This window comes from Micropterus salmoides, unplaced genomic scaffold (assembly GCF_014851395.1).
Source record: "Micropterus salmoides isolate LMB-PRFRI ecotype aquatic unplaced genomic scaffold, ASM1485139v1 Ms_hic_scaffold_10, whole genome shotgun sequence".
Classification (NCBI taxonomy): Eukaryota; Metazoa; Chordata; class Actinopteri; order Centrarchiformes; family Centrarchidae; genus Micropterus; species Micropterus salmoides.
The window spans coordinates 25,553,154-25,574,723 of NW_024040041.1; the positions used below are offsets into that span (position 1 = coordinate 25,553,154).

The 21,570-nt window shown below is 41.2% G+C and overlaps 1 protein-coding gene across 2 annotated transcripts; it reads left to right on the forward strand.

Annotated features, from left to right (window-relative positions):
- The first annotated feature begins 282 nt into the window (after positions 1-282).
- Positions 283-20,164, forward strand: ppp1r1b (protein phosphatase 1, regulatory (inhibitor) subunit 1B). Of its 2 annotated transcripts, none has more exons than XM_038704811.1 (5): positions 283-728; positions 12,813-12,902; positions 13,792-13,867; positions 15,090-15,224; positions 17,851-20,164. In XM_038704811.1, exons 1-5 carry the CDS (start codon positions 615-617, stop codon positions 18,033-18,035), a joined length of 600 nt encoding a protein of 199 aa, XP_038560739.1. In that variant the 5' UTR covers positions 283-614; the 3' UTR covers positions 18,036-20,164. The 2 variants fall into 2 exon arrangements, with proteins under 2 accessions (XP_038560739.1, XP_038560740.1); XM_038704812.1 differs by having other exon boundaries at positions 285-728; positions 12,813-12,896.
- The last annotated feature ends 1,406 nt before the right edge of the window (positions 20,165-21,570 follow it).

Genomic DNA, 21,570 nt, shown 5'->3' on the forward strand with positions numbered 1-21,570 from the left:
TCCCCGCTCCCTCCCTCTCTCAGCATAAATCTCTCATTCACAAATAGAGGCCAAAAGAGGCTCAGCTGATGTGATGAGATTATTATTTTTTTTTCTGATTACAAATCATCCTCAGCTTAGATAGACAGAAAAACACAGCCACTCCCCCTCCGCCCCCTGTTGCATCCTCTTTCCTCTCCTCCCCCATTTGCTCTGGCTGCTCCCCTTTCTCCTAATATCTCCACCTTCTTTTGGACCTTGGCCCCTCCCCTCCACCCTCTACCCACCCATTTCTCTCCCTCACAGCTAGATCTAAGGACTTGCCTCATTCACTCCAGCAGCACAGGTTGTGAGAGAGGGGAGAAAGAGTGAAAGACAGAGAACAGGAGACGTAGGGGAGAATATTAGCAACTGCTGGAGAAGGAAAGAGTACAGAAGGTGAAAAAGAGAGAGTCTGTTCAATTTCTTATTTTTCTAAGAGAAGAAGGGAGCCAGGGTGGCAAGGCAGGAGAGAGAAGACAAGTCTTCAGAAGTGGGACTACCCAGCAGTGGGAGGTTTCTCCAGGGAGGTTTTAGTGATCTTTGGCAGCAACCCCTCCACTCCACTGGGAGTCAGACCCCCAGAATCCAGAGCCATGGAGCCCTCTGTGTCGACTGAGGTCGAGGGGGAGTCCAAGGAGAGAAAGAAGATCCACTTTGCTGTGCCGGCCTCTGTGCCCACCAACCTTGACCCTCGGCAAGTGGAGATGGTGAGCAGGCGGTGGACAGATTGGTGTTTGACCCAAGGAAATATAAATTTTCTGTTTCTGGAGATTCTGTTTTAGCTTTATCTCTGACTTGTTTTTGTGTTTGACTTAAATAATATATTATATTTCTTACTTACTCATTTCCACTCTGCCTTTCACCCAGTCATTCAAAGGTGGGGTAGCATTGTTCAGTGTAGATATGAAGTGCTGTTCAATTACTGGCCAAATGTGTCCACTTTGGAACATTGCATCAACATTTCTCTCTGCTTAATTTCATTTTTGACAAGTTCCTCATGTACAGCTGGGTCTGCCAAGTGCTTGAGAAATGATGATGACATTTCCCTCTCTGTTTCCTCATGAGACCAGTGCCTTGCTGTCTCATCTCATTTTAACCTGTTCAGCAATGTGACATTGACACGAAAGTTATCTTCTTGCACATGAAGCCATTTCACTCTTTTGTAACTCAGCAGCAACAAGAAGTCCGTAACATTTTGTTGATCAAGTAGCTGTCACTGTTAATTACTACTGTTTTTTTGTCTTTGGCTGCCTGCTGTGCTCATTTATAACAGAACAACTCTGATCTTTCTTTTTTGGCTCAAATGGTGGTGGCTCTTATTTTGGAGCAGGGGAAAGTGGGCCAAAGTAGGGACCGTTTGGTGCCGAGGTAGATCGAGGCCATTGGCTCATCCCTCCTGAGAGCTCGAGGAGAGATGGGGCGGGAAAGCAAGCGAGAGATGTGCTATATGAAGCTAAGTAGAGAGAGAAAGACACACAACCTAATCTCTAGGTTCACCTGTCTAGGGTCAGATCCCCCAGTAACTGTCCTTGTTTCACAGCTTGCATAAAAAAAGACTTTTAATGAAGTAGAGGGACCTGCAATCATGCTCCAGCTTTCCCCTGACTTATCATGATATACTCTGATAACAAGTTTGTTTCACGCTTTTTTCTTGAATCAAGTGTAATATACTGAGTTATAGAATAAATGACTTGCTAAAATTTAAATGTTTTGCAAGGCTTTACGAGACTTCCACCTACTTTTACACGTAAACACTTGCTCTCCTCCTCCCCCTCCTATTTCCTCTTTCTCTCATCGTGCTCTGATCTCTATAATCTGTTCCAAGTAAACCACAGGATATCAATCTACCATATGTTATTAAAAAAGAACTTCTCTCGCTTCCGTCTGTTTTGGGCAGGACCTTATTGCTCAATCACCTTATGGTCAAACAATGATCAGCTATATTTAGTCTGGTCGGCTGGCTCTCTTCCAGCAGGCCGGCCTTGGCCTTTACCTTCAGATAGGTTGTGTGTGCTAAAGCTTCTGTGACAGTATGGTGCTTCTGTTCGGGATGCCAGTTAATTCAAATGTAGATGTTTCAAGAGCATAAAAAATATATGCCTCAGTTTGGATACTCTAGAGGAATTGGTTGTTTGTATGTGATTGTGTGTGCAGGTGGATGAAAGCTGATTGTTACAAGAAAGCAACAAATGGAGAAGCATGGGAAACCCAAGGGTGTTCAGGGGAGGATGTGTTTATGTGTGTTTAAAAGCAGATAGCATCTACCCAGGCCTGATGGGAGTCTCCAGGGACGTGTGGGTGGGCAGGGGTAACGGTTAACGACTCTCATTTCATTCCCTTCCCCTCCCTCAGCAATTACTGTCGCCCACAAGTCCATCTTTGCTAATGAGTTGCAATGACTATACTATTCTTTCACTCTTGTTACACAACCGGTTACTCCTTACTGCTCTTTCCGATGGCATTTAAACCCCAAAAAACGCTATTGACTAAACTGCTGTGGCCTTGTTACTATGGAGATGGGTTGCACAACTATGTCACCCAAAGCTCCCCCATAGTTGGCATCTAAAAGGTCAACTTTAATGGACAACTTTAATTACAAACATTTAACAGCACCAATGTAAACAACAATGTATGTGTGAATGCTCTTTGAAGGGTTGGGTATTAATGTTAGTGAAGCTTCCATATCTCCTACTCAGTGAAATGTTGCACAATGTGGCAGCAGCTATTTGTAAATGCCTCTGAGGTGTAAGATATTCTCATCTGAAGTAATACTTTAATATATGCATGGTCTACCATAAAAAGCGGATTAACCAAATAACAAAAAACGTTCGTATTACCCCTATTGCCATGCCGATTGTCATTTATTTATTAAGCCAAGTTTTGAGACATTTGTTAATTGAATCTTCTTCCATACATTGAACGTGAACAGAATTTAGCTTGTGGGGCTTTTAAAAGTGACTTCTAAAATTATAAAAACCCTCTTTCAATTAACAATGTCTAGACTAGTCAGAATAATCCACCTCACTGTCAGCAGATTTTTACCAATTTCTGTCCTCAGTGGGTTCTGTGCATTATCCAAGGCAACCTGAATGTCGCTCGAACAAAATTTGGACCCAAGCGAAGCTTTCTCACTTCACTGACACTTATTCTGAGAGAATTTAACTTAGTACTAGATTACATCACTGTGTAAGCCCTTCTAATTAAAGGCCTTCTTTCAATCCCTCGGGAGCCCAGAATTTTTCAAGAACACATTTGTCATCATAATATTTCCTTCCTTGTTTCCCAGTGCCAAGAAAGGATTCTCAGCATATCTGCAGCTATGTTCTGCCCTCCTAAAGTATCTTCCTTAAATCCTCCTATCTCTTAAGTTGAGAGGTCAAGAGTCCAGTTGAGGTTGTCCGCAGCAACACAGAGAAAGCACATGGCTATGTTTACCATCCCTACCCCCACTCGACACACACCCACACACCAATCCTGCGTGTGTTACAAGTGATGTAGGGTAATGTGCATGATGGACAGAGATTAGGGTCATGGTGCAGATGCTGCATCCCTGATTCCCTCCAAGTCTGCCTCCCTGTGGCCTCAACACACAGACATCTCTCTATGTTTCTCCTTTCTCGACTCAACCTGATCTGGTCAGCTCATGTCGATCCTTTGAATTGACAGGAAACTCAGAATATGAAAGGGAATATCAAAGGAACGGGAAAGGGCATCAGATCAAAGCCATCCAATGGCAAACACTTCCACATTAATCTATATTAAACCTAAAGGGATGATGGAGGGCATGATTTAGGTTCCCCTGCCCTGCCCACTCTCTCTAGCCTATACCTCATCCTACCCGACCTACCTCCAAACCCCCTTATCATCCTCCCTAGTCCAGCCTCTGGGTTAAACGTCAAACAGCAACCTTTGATGCAGCATGTGTTTGTGGGTAAACATTAGCAGTTTGTCGGGATTGTCAACATGCACTCCTAGAAAGAACATGGAACAAAGGCTGCTCGGACTGGGCAAGAGGGTGCAGTGATCTTTCCCTTGCACGTGGGCAGTCAGTCATGTCACTGTAGTGTTGTGACTCAATTTGCCCAATGACGTGATTTGTGGGTTTAATCATAATGGATTTTTAAAAGTTGCCTGCCCAAAGAGGTTTGTTGTTGTTTGTAGTGGCAAAAACTAATTTGGAAAGAAATTATAAAAAAAAAAAATTGCCTTGCTGGAAACCACAGATTGTAATTACAGTTTGGAAACAATCAATGGGTCCCTGTCTTCTGTAAGTTGCATATGTGTTTGTTACTCCCTCCTTTACCTGAAATTACCTATCATCTTATTTTGGCTCATGTACACATGGATGTGTGTAATGTTTTAAACACCTAAACATGAAGATTGAGCATAGGTAGGCCAATTTGTTGCCTCTTGACACTGTACACAGTGAGTTGAAAATGTGCCATAATGGCCGCTGCATCTCAGGCAGGCATGCATGGGGACTGTACAGAACCTGACGGAGGCATGCAATGCTGGAATGTGCCCTCTTAGCCTTTCATGGTCAGCAAATCCTCAATAGCCAGTTGGTGTCAGTTGGTATCCCTCTATGTCACTCACTTGTCACTTCAGGGATAATCAAACCAAGTCAGGCTATCGTCCAGGCATGAAGTGAAATAGCCCCCTAATGTGCATTCATACATCTCTTAACTGCATCTTTTTTTACTTCTGTGATAGCACCTGAAGCACTTCATCTTCTAACCCTGGCTGTAACAATAACAGCAGCAATCATATTTATGATGAGAGGAGAGGTAGAGTATTAGAAAGGCAATGGTGGTACAGCGGGGACAGAAATGGAGGTGGGGGATAAGGGCTCAACAGGATTTAGAGCTGACTTGTTACCAAATGTCGTCAGACATGAGTATGTTCATTACAACTGTATCAGGCTCTGGACCGTGAACTGCAACTTTGAGCTGCCATCCTCCCTCCTGTTTTTACTTTTAGGGTCAGAAGCTGGGGTCCTTTTCTCTCACCAAAGAGCCACAGGATGGTCAGACTGATGTAGGCATATTGACAGGAACACTGAGGCATGACTCAAAACAAATGGGATTGGTCTCGATCCCTGTTTCATCAACACAGCAAAGGCATGGCATTATGTTATTGCTGCTATGCCAGTTGTAATCTCTCTTTTTTTCATGTTTATCTGCCTGCAACTTAATGAGCTTGCACTGGGGCATAACAGGTCATCTTCAATATGTTTAGGGGAAATGGCCCAACGCAAAAACTAGGTTATGCACAAATATCACAGGAACAAGTGGTTTGTCTTCCTGAAAAACAGCTAATATTTGGAATTGACGCAATCAGATGATAAATTAAGGTATTTTTAGATCTTTTGAACCATTTCATCTTAATGCTAACAAATCTTGATTACAATTTTAAGTGAAGTTGACAGTTTGGAGAGTTAGGTTTATAAATGCCTTTTGCTTCCAAGCAATGACATGTAAGCTACATAGCAACCATCAACAGTAACCTTCTTTTTTCATTTATCACCTCTGGGTACATATGACGTTGCAGATGAGTAACTATGTCTACTCTGTCCTTTGTTTGTACTGCCTGTTGACCTCTGGAACTCGTCAGTTGCACAATGTGACACCACTAAATTTGAGTGTATGAACAAGAAAAGCAGAATTATCCTAGTGTTTGCAGGCTGTTAGCCGTGGCATTGTCTTTGTGAAAGCTTTGATTGGCACCTCCCATGTTGCTGCCTCGCCCTGTGTGTTGCTCCAGTGTATGCTGTGGCCTGGCAGGTGGCTTCCTGTCACTCATCAGCCACTGGCACATTATCTTCATTGTGTTGTGATGGTAAACCCTTCTTCCCACAGTCTCCGGAACAGCAGGCCAAACAGCTACCAGCAGCTAATTACGTAAATGCTGGGGGGGTACTGTGAGACAAAGGAGGAGAGAGAGGGGATGGTTGTCTGAGTATGATGTCATTCTGCCAGTGGGTGCAACGTAATTATATTTCCTATTTTAGGGTCATTGGAGAGCCCCTCCAGATGCTATCCCCAGCCCATCTGTTTATTCAGTTAGCCAGTGGTGGGGCCAAAGGTCATCGCAAAAGTGTTACGTGAATGTTGAGAAGCAACATGCAGCAGCTTCTCAAACTTATGGGAATTCAATGATGTTGTTCATTTGAACAGGAATGAGCACACCATGCATATCTGACACACCTCTGACCTCACTGAGCTGGGGGTTGTAATTTGTGTAGCCATGTCCTTGACCCTCTTTGTAACAACTGGAAGCTAGACAAGCGGGTGTTACTCAGTGAAGCCTTGTTGAAGCTGCCCGGCAGCACTGTCTGTTAGTGATGACTGGGTATAGCCTAAATGTGTCTGACAGAACTGTTTGTCACATGATAGATCTGATCACTGGCCTTTGGTTGTGCATTTGTCATGCTTATGGAAACATTTTGTCTGCCAGCTTTGTCAGGAAGGGACAGGATGGCCTATTCTTTGAAAAAAGAAAAGCACAGAACCTAAAAAAGTCAAATTCCATAAATTCCAGTGTGAATATGTTCATAAACAAAACAGGAGAAAGAGACGATGATGTCAATTAATCATGCTGATGATTAACATCTTGGAGCTCAAACACAGTCTGGTATGATATTGATGAGATTTGTGCCTCCCACCAACAAAATCAAAATAGATATGCTATTCACACTAACCAGATAAGATACAGGCAACAATACCTTTTATCTTTGTATTTGTGTCCTTTGAATTTGCTAAACCTGTTTGAATTTCCAATTACCCATTGCCCTTGTATTATTAGCAAAAATGCATTAATTTTTAAATTGTGTTTTAGAGTTTAAATATTTTTGGAATGGTTAAACCTGCAAGGTTGATATTACTTTGTAATATACCATTTGTAATTAAACTTACAAAATATATCCAACAAACATATCCATAAAACAGGTGTTTAAATTGTCAAAACATTTATTTACACTAGAAATATACAAACAGAAAAAAACACTCATCTCATACTGAGAGGGATCATTTTTCACCATATTGTGTTATTGAGCTCATTGCCAGATTGCACTTAGAGCACCACATGGGGTTGTGCCACTTCGTTTTGAAAGGCTCACTGGGGAAGCGGGTCGGTGGGGTCACGACAGCAGAGACAGGGAACAAAACTGCAGCAGACCACCTCTCAGAGCCGAGGTGAGTGGCCTCAAGTGGAGAGAGGTATTTAAAGAGAAAAATTGGAGGTGACAGAAAATGTTAGGGTGAATGATGCATGTGCTGCCCCATGGAGACGATTTTCTTCAATTAAAGAAATGAAGGAATAACAAACTAAAAATATCATTCATCTTCACTTCAGAAACAGTATTCTCAAGGGGAGCAGACACAAAATGTCACTGGCAAGGACTACACCACAACAATATGTCATATAAAAGTTTAATGGAAATTCGGAATGTATAGATGTTTGAGGACAGATGAATGGACAGGCGAAGGGTGATGGTGGAAGAAGGATGTTGTCTGTTAGGCTGGTCTGGGAGGATGTACAGAAGACTGGGAGGAGGGAGACTTGGTGTGGGGGTTCTGTCTCAGACGTGTTTTCACCCAAGCATATTACGGGCCCCCACACGGTACCTAGATGAGGTGTGCACTAGATTCAATAATAAGGGATAAAAGGGGCAGGGAAGAGAAGATGAGGGGAAGGGAAAGGGATGGTGGGTCGAGAAGTCGAACCTAGGTTAACAAGTTAACTTAATTTTAGAACAAATTTACTCCATATGCCTCCCATAGTTTTTGGTTGAACATTTTGAGTATGCTCCCATTGGTGTACCTTATGCCATGCACATACAAGTGCTTATTTCTGAATCATGTGGCAGCATGTGCCTGTGGGCAGATGCAATAACTGCAAATCAATCTTGTACAAATCCATATCCATCCATCCGGTGCTGGGTTACAGCCAGGCCATGAGGGAGAGAGGGAGAGTCAGAAAAGATTCATCTGGACCAGAGTGATGCTCCCACCTCTATCATAGGGAGTTGAGACACATGCTACTGGACACAAGAGATGAAAGCTGACAGGGAAGGGGATCTGAAGTGTGATTCTCTCTGTGTTGTCTTCGCGTCTTGGCGCTGATCTGCAAAGCTGACTCCCCTCGAGATGCATGACTGTTGCTATTAGAGCCTTTCTATCTCATCCCACAGAGCCCCCCCGAGACCCCTGCAATCTAGTTTATACTGTACTGCTGCTGCTTTTTATAGGCCTGGCCATGAGAGCACCGGCTTAGAGGACGGCCTCTGGGGAGAAGACCTATATCAGCCGATCTGCTCCCAGGCTACGATGCAAGACTGTGCTGAGCCAACACACGCATACCTGCGCACACATACACACATGTGCAAAGTCAACATTTACCAATGACTCATGTACCCCACACAGCACAGAGGGAGGTATTGGAGTCCTGGCAACTTAACCTCCTTGTCTCCAATTACACTTGACGTGACAGACTTATAAAAATACAACTTGTTTGTGAGATTTTTATTTATAGTACGTCTCTCAAAACATTACCTCCAAAGAGCTTTATTGAGGTGTAAAGAAATCATCAACAAATCAGTGGAAGTAAAATAAAAGCATGACCGTTTAATAAAAACTTTCAGTAAATCTAGAGGTTTCTCTCTCTCTCAGCCTCCTCCATCTGTCACACAATGCAGAGTCAGCGCATTATTCAAATTCACTCATCAGCTTTAGACAAACTGATGCATCTCCTTTCGCTGCTACGATCCATCAGCCAATGTTTTTATTGAGATCAAAGCTCTGTGTGAAACCTACTGAGGTGCTGCTGTCTCTCGGGAAAGCCTACATGCGTAGATCTGTGGAACTGCTGAAAGGCCAGCGTAGCAGTCCACACAGAACCCCTCAGTAGCTCACAGCAGCTCAACCGATCTTGGTACAAAAACAATAGCTGCCAGTGGAGGAGAGGGTTTGGGAGATTGGGGGCAGGGGGTTTAGTGAAGTAGAAGAGGGAGGAGAGGAGGGATAAAATGTAGCGGGAGTAATCTCACACGCTGTGCCCCAGTGTTGGCGTAAATGAGTAAGTCACATACATATTATGTAACATGAGGAGAGTGGGGTGGTTCTAAGGCTGGAAAATTACTAAAGCTTCCACAGTATGTGTTTATGTCGTGTGGCATTGCCGATGACATACTGCAACACGTTACTGCCACCACCAGTGCCACCATCATTTTGTGTGTGAATGCAAATTATGTAAATACAAATGCATTTATGTACTTCATGGTTTTATTGTTCTAATGTAATTTCATCTACATTAGGACCTGCCTTATAATTTACCTGGGAGTTTGTCTGTTGTCTTTTTCCTGGCTCAGGAGGTCATGTCTTGGCATTTCACAAGACCACCATGATGATTACATGATGTCATTTGGAAGTCACCACACACACACGTACACACACACACACACACACACACACACAAAGACACACACACACACACTGTATGTGAGCACACATTCTGGTAAATAGATCATCTGATTATGCTTCTCAATGACCTCAATTATCCCACACAATCATTTTACCTTCCATTTATCTCACCGTTCCTCTTTTATCTCCATCTGAATAAATTAATCCGGACCCATTTTTAATCTTTCCCTCTTTGATTCTGCAACTGCCACCATGGCACCTGATCAGATGGGAAAAGCTTTGACCACTTTCGGGTTTTTGCTTTTCTTCCCTAGTTTTTACAGCAGAAATAGAAGATAATGGTACAAAGATCTTGGACATTACATACAACGCTTTGTACTTGATGTGTAGCAGAGAAATGTTTTTCTTCAGATGTTTATTGAAAAGAGCAAGCCCTGTGGATTTTTCCAGGGCTGTAGAACAATGCCCCCAACTTTGCCATCACTTTAACCAGAATAACAGAAAACAGAAGTAAAAGAAGAAGCGTGACAGCTATTTTGTGGTTTTATGACTAAGCTAGAAATTTTTTGTTTTTTTTGTTTTGTAAGCCATGATGATACAAATGAACTAGAGTTAATCAGGTCTGCAGCTTTTCATTATCTATCAATCTAAAGTTTATTATTGTCCTGATTAATCGATTATTGTGTATGAATTATGTCCATGAATTGTGAGAAAATAGTGAAAAATGTTCATCCAAGTTTCTCTCAGTCAAAGATTACCTCTTCAATTGTCTCGTCTGTTCTTACCAATAGTCTAAATAGATATACAGTTTACAACTTTACAAAATAGAGAAAAGCAGCAGATATTCACAATTGAGAAACCATAACTTGAGCCATAACCCAGCAGAACCATCGGGTCATCACTAGTACTTTACTCACCATAACCTTGCAAATACACCTTACAAATACACTTTCTGCATGACTAGAATGAGGCCCAATCCAGTGGTTTTCCCAGTTTAATGGCTTTTATGCCACAGGTCTTTGGCATAAGCTTGGTCATGGCAACATCTGGTGTCTGCTTTCTCTTGTGGTTCTATGTGTGACCCACCTCAGGCGGCCCTGCAAGGCTGGTAGCAGGTGTCAGGCTGGCAGAGGAAGTAGGGTTCACAGCAGCGTGGAGCCCCAGGCCTCCACACCTCGCCAGGGGGTGAGACAGAGGGGAGTCAAAGGAAGCCATGTGGATTCTCCCTGCCAATAAAGAGAGAACAAGATAGTTCAGTTGAGGAAAGAAAATGACAGACAAGTCAACAAACAAACTGATAATAATATGACTTTAGTTATGACGCGTTCTGGTGTTGGAGAGAAGAGGAGGGGAGAGAAGGGAGGGTTAATGTCACTGTCAAGGAATGAATGATGAACATGGAAGTAAACAGGATGGAGGAAGCAGAGGATCAAGTGAGATGGAAATTAAAGGTGAGGGAAAGACAAATTGTGTTAGGAATCCGGGGAAGACAGGAAAGCTGGACATTGCGTGTCAAGATTAAAATGTGTGTCTGGTTTCATAAGTGAGGCTGAAATCCACGCTCGATTCTTTCTGTGTTGTCGTGTTTGACAGCAGCATATTTCCACCACACGGCTCAGCAAGCCTCTGCTTTGGCAACATGTGCCTCACTGCCATGACGCACACCTCGCTAAACAAGATAGAGAGGAATCAAACACAAATACATCTCTCCGTATGGAGCAGTTTTACGCAAAATAGAGCCAGGCTACTTAACTCTCTTCCTGTGATGTTATGTGATGCCGTAAACAGCAGTGCCAAGGTTCATGTCATGGCCAAGGTTGGCTTGCTTCACAGGGGACACTTTTCAATACCTTGTTTGTCTGACTTTATCCACTTAGTTGCACTGCTTTTATTCTCAGTGGACTTTATTTTATCCAACATTTTTCCAGAAGGTAGTTTTATAGAAGCCAACTATTAATCCGCTAGAATTGTGGGGAAATTAGTCAAACTGTTGAGCTCTACATGCAAAGGGCCCCACACACTCTGCTCAGGGTATTTCAGTATGATTATTAAAGTGAATATAGCACACCAGACTTATCTTTTGAACATCAAACAGTCACGTCCTGTTTGCTTGAGCGGTGCCGTGAAGAGCAGAGGCTGTTTTTAAAGTTCACTTTGTATTGGTTGTGTTGTGTTGGCAATGGATTCCAATTGTGAGAGGTTTTCCCGGTGTATGTAGCAAAACATCCACAGAAACTGCAGCATAATCAACTTCTCTTCATCACTGATAAATCTGTAGACTATTAGGCCTGGTCTTCAATCATAACATGCTTATCAGACTTCCCAAAGCAAGTTCCAAGGGTTTAAAAGCAAAAGATATTTAAAATTCACAATGATATAAATCAGAGAAAAGCCGTGATTTGGTAATGATTGATCAGTTATATAAAAAATACCACAAAACAGTTGTCCATAACTTTTCTGGATGCTGAGAATATTCCAAACTTATATTTTTGCCAGAAGGAGTGAGTGTTTTTGGTGGAGTATGACTTTATGAGGACTAAACTGAGTATCGGTATTAACAGTGTTGTCTAAAGAAATGCCAAACTGGGAGAGTGCAGCCCCACAGGCAGGGCATGATATAGGTGGGCTGGAGGGGCACAGCCGAGCATGTGTTCCTATAAAGACAAAGTGTTCACTATATAGAGTAACTTCTACTAAAGGTGACATGCAGACCTGCAGTCGACCTAGCTGTCTGCTCTTAGACCGACAGCGACCTGTGCTTAAGCCTCCAGGGAACAGTGTGTGGAGTCTGAGAGGGAGACTGGACAGGGGAGGGAAGTGTCTGGGCTGATTGCTTGAGCTTATTCAGTCCAAAATCCTTGTTTCCATGGTCCCTCTGTAAGGGTGTATTAGACCGTACATGGTACTCTTAGGTGATCTTACAATGTTGTATGTTGTATGAGGTATTTCAATTCAAATAAAGTCCTGTATTAAAAGCGTTAACACTTCTTAAATGATGGATAATTTGAAACCTGGGCAACAAGCATCACTTTATTCTACACACCATGCCTGTCCCTGTTCACTGTATCTGCAATCAGAAAGTTACATAATGAGTCTTCCTCTGGTCTACTGACCCTGGAATGTGCACCAAGCTGACCAGTGTTAAGTGTTGCTGTTAGCTTTTGAACCATCAGCCAAGTGGGCAGCCTCACTAATGATGTTAGCGAGGCCCCAGCATGCCCTTCACCAGCATGAACTGTCAAGATTTCCCATCTGATTGACAAGGCTTTGTGCTGAGCATTATTAATAATACAGTGTTGGCCAGTTTAATAATTTATTTATTTATGGCTACCCTTTTTGTTTGTGTGTGTTTGTGTGTGTGTCTGTTTATAGATCCGGCGCAGGAGGCCCACGCCTGCCACGCTGTTCAGAGTAGCCGACCAATCATCTCCTGATGATGATCAGTCTACCCATCAGGTAAAGGTGAAGTCAAAACACTTTACTATAATAAGTGCATGCATTCTCATCTGTCCTCCTCACAGTTTTTTCCATCCTATCCCATAAACTAAAAATAAATCTTACTATTTCATTGTTAAACAATACAATGCTGTGATTTTCTATTATTTACTGTCTGCTTTGTAAAAAATATCAGCTCCTAACTGGTATTGACATTGTAATGTTATAACTTTTCAAACCTGTTGGATCCTCCATTGTGTCCTTCACCATAAACTCCTGTGGTGTGGTCAACCATTGTTCAAACCCAGGAACTTTTTAATTAAAACATTTGAACATTTTAAATTCCCTAAGCTTGAAATTTCATTCTTGACCTTAGAAAAGTTCTCATTTGATGTAAAGGCGCAGCCATGAAAAACATGACATCTTGGGTTCGAACATGTCTCACAATATTGGCATCATCAGTTTTTATGTGATTTGTAAAACAATGCAAATGGCCATACCTTGCCTTCTTCTGAGAAGTTTTGTAACAAAGACATTTGTGCTCCTTTGTGTTTTTTCTAACTTTTAAAGATAGAAAAAACTTTCTTCCCTAGGATGTTCAAGCTTCACAGTGCAGAATGATGTAAGTGCAATAAAAGGCAGTTTTCACATTCATCTGCTGAAGTGAGAAAGTTTCTCTGTGCTCACCTTCAATCTGAGACAAGCAGAGTTTAGTTCAGGAACTAGTTTGGAGCCAATTGTGGTATGGTATGCAACTTACAAGCGTGATGTGGAAACTTGAAGTGTCCAGTGCACATACAGTACACTGAGAATAGTAATATTTTTTCATTCCCAGCAAAGTATTTTTAAGTCTTGAAACATGTTTGGAAGGGATTTTAAACAATCAGGGGGGACGTTTCTCTCTCTCTGTTCGCAGTGGGTCGTAGGAGAGAACGGAGTGCTCAAACCAAAACGTGTCAATCCAAACGTGTATCAGCCTCCATCACTCAGAGGTAGGTGTGAGCAGTATTGATACTACAGGTGGTTGTGTGTTGTGATTCATCCTTGTGTTTAAGCCTTTTTGTTCTACCGTGCTTCGCTGCAGTCACTTCCCTCCTTGCTTTACATGCTTCATGATAACAGGCAAAGGAAAAAAATGCATGTGACAGATGGGTAGATATGCATTTAAAGCCTTTATTTCTTTTTCTTTTTTTTGCTATGCATGCGCATGTGTGATATGAAAATAGGCGTGTTTCTATTTGTTTCTGTTCTTAGTATACACACTATGGCAGGGTCTGTATATCTGTGTGTGACAGAAAGAGAGAAAGAGAGAGATTAGAGTGTGACAGCTGTGAAACACTGAGTGTGAGTCTAGGAAAGTCTGGATCATCCAGGATTACAGTCAGTTGTGTATACAGACACACACAGACACACACACACACACACATATAGGCATGATAGAAATACATACATGAACACAAATATGTACTTTCTTTTGTGTCTTTATAGATGTGGCTTCTTACTTGTTGCATCTGGTCGTTCAGAGCTTGTCAGCAGAGCTTCATTTAATGTGGATCTCTGTGTGTGTGTTGCATGTCGAGTGATGATATAATGAGCCAGGGAGCCTCGTTTCTGCTTTGGGAAATCTGTCCTTCATCAGCTCAGATGCAGAGAGTGAAAGAGAGAGGTACCTCTGTATAATTTCAAATTACATAACCTACCTCAAGCTAGAATCAGTGACCTGCCTCGGTGCCACGCTGTGTATCTGAGGGTGTGAAATAGAGAGAGGCCAAGGTGACACAGAGGAAGGGGGTGCTGAGGTAATATCACAAAAGAGAGGAGAGTGTATAGGGAGGGATAGAAAAGAGTGTGAGTCAGCACTGCCAAGCGAGAGCGCTAAGGAGGCCGGCCAGTAGAGAAAAGATGAGGTACACACAGATGGGAGAACAGGGTGAGAGAAAGGATAAAAAACAACAGTGGAGGCTCTACTGTAAAAATTAGTGTGGGATACAGCAGTTGCCTACTTGTCTGTCTGTCAGTGCATGTGTTTAATTGGCTTCGTGCATGTCTGGCATGTATTAAAAGGGCTGTGAGGCTTGATAAAAAATTGACAGTGTTGAAGCGTGGTAAAACCAAAACAACATATCCCTCTATCCCTGTGTCTGTGTCCATGTGTTTGGGTGGCCGTGTCCCTGTGTGTGTGTGTGTGTGTGTGCGGTGTTTACCTGCGTGTAGCTGTGCAGAAGATGGCTGAAGCACATATGCAGAACCTAGGTGTCTACCCCCCTTTGGAAGACCCTTGTGGGGAGGAGGATGAGGACCACTGGCAGGGACAGGAGGGAGAGGACACATCTCCCGCCAAAGCTGCTGGTGAGATTGTGTCAACTGGGTGGGACCACAACAGCAGCAGCGCTGCACACAGTGGCAGCAAGGACAACACTGTTGTTTTTGAAAAAAGAAAAGAAAATTACACCCTGAGACACTCTAACACTGCTAAAAACAGGTCTACTGACATAGTGCCTATGGCGTTGTTCAGGCCTGGCTTGGTTGTTTGGATTGGTGGTGTGTATTTTTCTTATCTGCTTAGGAAAATTGAAGATAAGATAAATGGTTTGATGTCACTGTGAGAAATTTCCAGCACAGCTACAATCAAATTCAATAGAACAAGAATTTCACCTTCATTCTTATTTCAAAGTTATTGGAAAACACAAATGTCCTGTACATACATCTTAAAACAAGGGGAAATTAGTCTATTCAAAGTAAAAATGACAGTCCTTTATTTGAAATAATGCAGTGGATGTCATAGTCTGGTGATATGCAAGGGTATCTAAAGGTGCATTTTTACCTTCGGGGTTGTGTGAATGGTCCAATTTGCCTTTTTCCTTTATATTTACCCTGATGATGTCTGCACACATTTCACATAGTTTGAGATTCCAGGACTCCAGGGATTTTTCTCCCATTACAGCAGGATGCAGAAGCCTTCGTTGTTAATCCACCTAAACAGCGAGAAAAACATGTTTTACAGAGTTGCCCAAGATAGATAATGTCTCACAACATAACTTACCTTAAAATGTTTTTTACGTTTCTGTGTTATTATTATTTCACTGTGCCTAAGGGTTTCTATTTAGATGCATTACATATCACTCTGCCAATCACCTGACAAATCTCTACCATACTATAAACCTTACAACATTACAAGCAACAAGTTTCAAATTCTGACACCATCAAGTTTCCAGTTAAAAAAAGAAGTAAGAACATAATTACATTAGGCACGCAGTGCAAGATGACTGACAATATGATGACGTTCAGCCTCTGGTGGTTTCATTCATATCGTGAACATTTATATCCTTTGACCTACTCTGAAATAATTTGCTCCCACAACAAACGTGATGCAAAAATTAAAAATATATAAATATAACTATTTGGAACACGCAGTAACAGAGCTCTTCTCAGAGGAAAAGTCTACTGCAGTTTTCAGAGTAATGTAAGCTCCTCTTCGGGCTGACCGGCAGCACAGGTGAAGCTCTGTGTGTTCAGACACTGGCGTCATATTAGCTTGCTCTCTCTCGCCCCAAATCTGTCATAGGGTACACTGCAGCTGACTAAAGGCCTGGACCCAATACCTTTACCAGTCAGAGAGGCCAGACAGGATTAATAAGCACAGAGAGCAGGCTGTCTGTGCTGGACCTGCTCTGCTGATTCAAATCTTCCTCTGTTATTTTATATTTTAGTGCAGAGTATAAAACCTGTCCGACTGAGTTTGTGAGTTATGTGCTGCAACAAAATATTTGTGCAAGTTTGATCTCCAGCAAAACAAAAGTAAACAAATAGTACTAAAATCTCAAGTTATGCAAAAAATTTTGCATATACACTCCCTTATTAGTTTGTTTTATGCTGCAAAATTCATGGTTTTAAATATCCAATATATCATATGAGAACAGTGGCATTTCATTCAGAATAATTGTTCTGTCTGCCCAGATGACATGCTCTCTCAATAAATCCCTTTTGTAGAAGCTTGGTGAAACACAAAGTAGCCAAACAGGATGTTGAAAGATCCTGATTGGGTCCTTTGATTACAGTTCATCTGTTCTCTCAATCGAGCGACACAGTTTAGGTTCGGCGGTGTTATCATAGAAGGATAGCATAGAAAAAAAGTTATTTAATCAGTTAGCTGTTCAACATCTGATGAATACATACAGAGTGAGGTACATTCTGTTCAAGAATAGCACAAACAGTCTCCTTCTCAGTCTCATCCAGTGTGATTCTGTATTTCTGAAGTGGCTTTGCAGCTTAGAAAGGCACAGAAATTCATGTAAAATCAGAAACCAGAAAAATGACTTCTTTTTTTCACATTTCTCTTCAGCCCATCTTTTCAAATACTTGCACATTCCTGAATTGATTATCCACCAATCTATATGCTTCTCAATAACACTTAAGCAACCATGACAAGAAACAAACATCTTCAATAGTATTACTCAACTTTGTCTTTAAGTACAGAAAGAAAATCTGTCAGGGCTGCAACTAACTATAATTTTCATTATTAATTAATCCAACAGTTACTTTCTAGAATAATCGATTAATCGTTTGTTCTATAAAATGTCAGAAAATGTTGTCAGTTACTGACCTGTGGTCCAGAACTTAAACATGTTCAGTTTACTTTCATAGAAAAACTAGCAAATACACACATTTGACAGGCTTGAAGAAGGGAAATTTTGGCATGTAGCATAAAAATTACTTAAACAATCAATGAATTATCAAAATAGTTGCATAATATATTTGTCAAGCTACTAATCAATTAATCGACTAAGTGTTTCAGCTTTACTGTCAATAGTGTCTGGCATCAATAGTGTCAGGCATCTCTTTCACCACAGTTTCACACCAACAACACTCCATATGATGCTTATCAAACACTGATATCAATGATTACAGTTACCCAAAGCAAAACTTGGTTTTGTGAATTTAAAGCTTCTTTTGACATCAGTCTTTGTCTCCTCAGATCACCATGAGATGGCGACCACTGAGCAGTCAGTGACATTTTCCAGCGTGAGAGAGACGGCCATGCAGATCCAAGCAGCACAGGAGGAAGATGAGGAGGAAGAGGAGGAGGAGGAGGAAGAGGAGGAGGAGGGGGGTGACAAGATCAAGGAAACGACAGAGGAGAACAGTCGAGGGAGTAACTGAGAAAGAGAGAGAGAGGGGCAAACATTTGGAGGGAAGAACTGGAGAGTGTGAAGGTGTTTTTTTTTTAAATGTTAAAAATTTAAAGAACACAGAAGAGGTGAAGAAATAGATGTTCTGTTTTGTGGATGTGGAAACTGAGTGAGGGACGAGAGCAGTGGGCCGACTGAATGAAAGCTACGTCCTTGAAATCCAATATGTGAGTTAGCAAAGACTTCTGCAGTGGATTAAAGAGAGCACAGAGAGGGAGTTTGTGTAGTAGCGGTCAGCTTTTATGAGCAGGTGAGGAATGATCTACTGACAGAGCAGACTACAGACGCCACTTTGGCCACAATGTCCCTTTGTTTGTAATGAGAGTGGAGGGGCCAAGGTCAACATGACCAAATACCCTGTAAGACCAGTTCTCCCTCTACCTTGATTCTTCTGCACAAAGCTAAATGTTCCTTTAAAGAGGACAATACTTACAAAATAACTCACACACATGTCTCTTGGGCACATTGTTAACACAGACTGTAAAAATGTTTAAATATGTGTGGTATATGTTCCACTTTATTTTGAAACCTCTGTTCACACCATCATTCTGATTTGCAGCATATTAAATGTTTGTATGTACTGCCACCTTGTGGTAGGAAATATGAACAGGTTTAAAGTGATACTCCAGCCAACATCCATCTTGCATCCAAGCACCTAAATTTATAGTTCTTAATATTTTTATGTATTGAAATACAGTTTTAATGCTGTTTATGATAAAACATTATTTCACCAATACCCATGTAATGTATTCACATTCTGTTATTGCATCTCTATGCAGTAGTTCTCATTGTTAGTGACAGTCTGCCATTCCCATGTGGGATTCAAATTGCCTACCTAAGCAGAAGGGATGCACAACATGATGCATCATGTAATCTGGAATTACTTTAAACAACTTCATCTCATTGATATCAATGATAATCTTTTGGATAATAACTGTAACCTCTTGAAAGCAGGATAGGTGACTATTGGCAGTTTAATTTATACTTAGTAATATTTTCCAAAAAGTCAATCCAGAGCCAGTGAGTCTATAATAAAAATATTGTTTGCAGTGGAGCATCACTTTATGTATGACTCAACAATAAGCACCAACATGTTTGTCTATAATTGTGTTAAATCCATGAGAAAGTGAGTGTGTGTGTGTGTGTGTGGTTATTTCGTACCACACTTTTCATATTTGGGTATACTTAAAATGAATCTTTAAAGGGCAAAGCTACCTCTAATTTGTCTGAAATACCGAACCCAACCATTACCATCACACGTCTGAACGTGATTCATTGTGAACTGAGCTCATGTTAAGGAAACAAACAATGTAATTTAAAATTTTCTCCAATACCGTTGACTCATTTTGGGATGTTAACACTTTTCTATTGTCATCTTTGGAATCGTTCACTCATGATTTGTATTCCATGGATCTGTTGTAAGAGCTATTTTTCTAAGCTAATATTCAGTGTATTTGTAGCTCAGCTCTGTCCTGTCTCTAGTGTCTATGTCCAGCTCACAAGCCTGCATATAGGATGCAACACAGACAGCTTAAAACCAGACACTGCAGTTACTGTATGACTGACATTTGAGCAAAATGGTCACTACACAAACTTTCTGTAGTCTTTTTATCAGAGCTATTCACTTTGTCCCTTTTATTGGGAGTCAACAACGATTTTCAAATGTTTTAGTCAGCATCTATTGAATTTAACTAACAGTTTAACCGAAGATACAAGATCTGGTGTATAAGTGGGTTTAAAGGTGTGCCACAGAATGAATACATCATGCTGTTTGTATCACCAGGGGTGTGATTTGTATATCAAAACTGTGTGAAACTTTTTCAACCTCTGACCTGACACAAATTGTGGGATGACTGGATGAGCAGGTTGTGTGTGGTGAGGCTCTGCAGCCGACGCTGTCCTCCCTCCTTCGCTCTCTGTCCACCTCTCCTCTCCTCCTGGGTCAGAAGAAAACAACCACAGGAAGACATGTATGAACTCTTATGCTTATTCTGTCTTTATTTTTATTTCTATTTTCTTGTTTCTCAATGTGATGTGGTTGTTTTAAAATGAGCAACACTATGATATCAAAATAAATAGCTTTTCCTTTTCTCCTTTAAACTGATCTGTATCTGTGTGTGTGTGTGTGTGTGTGTGTGTGTGTGTGTGTGTGACAACAAACAAAAAACATTAACCTAATGCTATTCTCAGAAGATATCCAAATCTTTATTAAAGCTGGGACAGAGTTCGAATGAAATGATTAAATGAATACCTGTGTGTGTCTAACTGCCTTCCTGAGCTCACTCTTTCTCTTCACTCACTGCGCATGAAAATGTGTTTTGGGGGAGTGGCTTTGGAGCGAGACGTGGGCGTTAGTAGGGGTGGGGTGTTTTCGGTTCAATACTGTAAAATCTTAGCTGTCTCTTTCTGGTTTCTCCGAAGTTGCTAACCAAAGCTTTAAGGCTTTTTTAAATGCGATATTCTATTTTCTAACGAAACCGGAAGTACAATACATTTTATCATCTTGCATTGTTTGACACAGCTGGCGGGAGTATCGTGACCAAATTGATTCGAGACATTGATAGCATATCTTTCTACCGCACTTAGGCTTTGAAATAAAGTTACTGTTTGAGTGTAATATTTCTGGTCCCGTAAAACAATGCATATTATGTATATAGGCCTATCTATCGGTTTAGCTTTATTTTGAACGTCCTCACCGGAAGTTTTAGTGTTGTTATAGTAGTTATAGTGCTTTTTCTTACTCTTGGTGAAGTTGACGTTTGGCATTGGGAGCTTTTTAATTCCTGACTGTGCTGCCATCCGATGGGAAAGTGAGAAATATACAAAAGTCTGTTATATAGTACAGGTTTTTTTATTCCCCTGCATGCAGCTCAGTAGCCTAATCTCAGCAGATCAGTGGTGGACAGTCCACCAGTAGGCTACATTTACTCAAGCCTACTGTGCTTAAGTAAAAATTTTAAGTACCTGTGCTTTACTTGAGTATTTTCTTTTCATGCCTCTTTCTATTTCTACTCTGCTGCATCTCAAGGGGAAATATTGTACCTTTTATTTTAGCCTACTACATTTATCTAACAGCTTTAGTAGTTAGGCCTACTTTACAAATTATTCTTGTTACCCACAAAAATTAAGATTTTCTAAGACATGATGTTTTGTTATAAATTAAACTACCCAGCGGTTTATACAAGTACAGGACTTTTCACACGGGAAGCGCCTGCATTCATTTTCAATGAGCGTGTAGGATGGGAGGCGCGAGCATCAAGCGTTCCGTAGCGGAGTGTCGCTTCCCGTGTGAAAAGGCCTTACAGCTGAAACGATTAGTCGGATGACAGAAAATGTTTAAGTAATTTTTCATTCAAAAACATTTCATTGTTCCAGCTTCACAAATGTGTAGATTGGCCGCATTTCTTTTTAATAATTTGAATGTAGTGTTATAATGTAGAGGTTTGGACAAGTATTATGAAGGTGTCACTTTGTGCTGTGTAATTGTGATGACATTTTTAATTTTC

Bases quoted from the DNA above. Each gene is read 5' to 3' on its own strand.
- ppp1r1b (XM_038704811.1), top strand. From the start codon at position 615: ATGGAGCCCTCTGTGTCGACTGAGGTCGAGGGGGAGTCCAAGGAGAGA. The intron at 12,903-13,791 runs GTGAAGTCAAAA...CTCTGTTCGCAG, and splicing joins AGTCTACCCATCAGGTAAAG to TGGGTCGTAGGAGAGAACGG. The intron at 15,225-17,850 runs GTGAGATTGTGT...TTGTCTCCTCAG, and splicing joins ATCTCCCGCCAAAGCTGCTG to ATCACCATGAGATGGCGACC.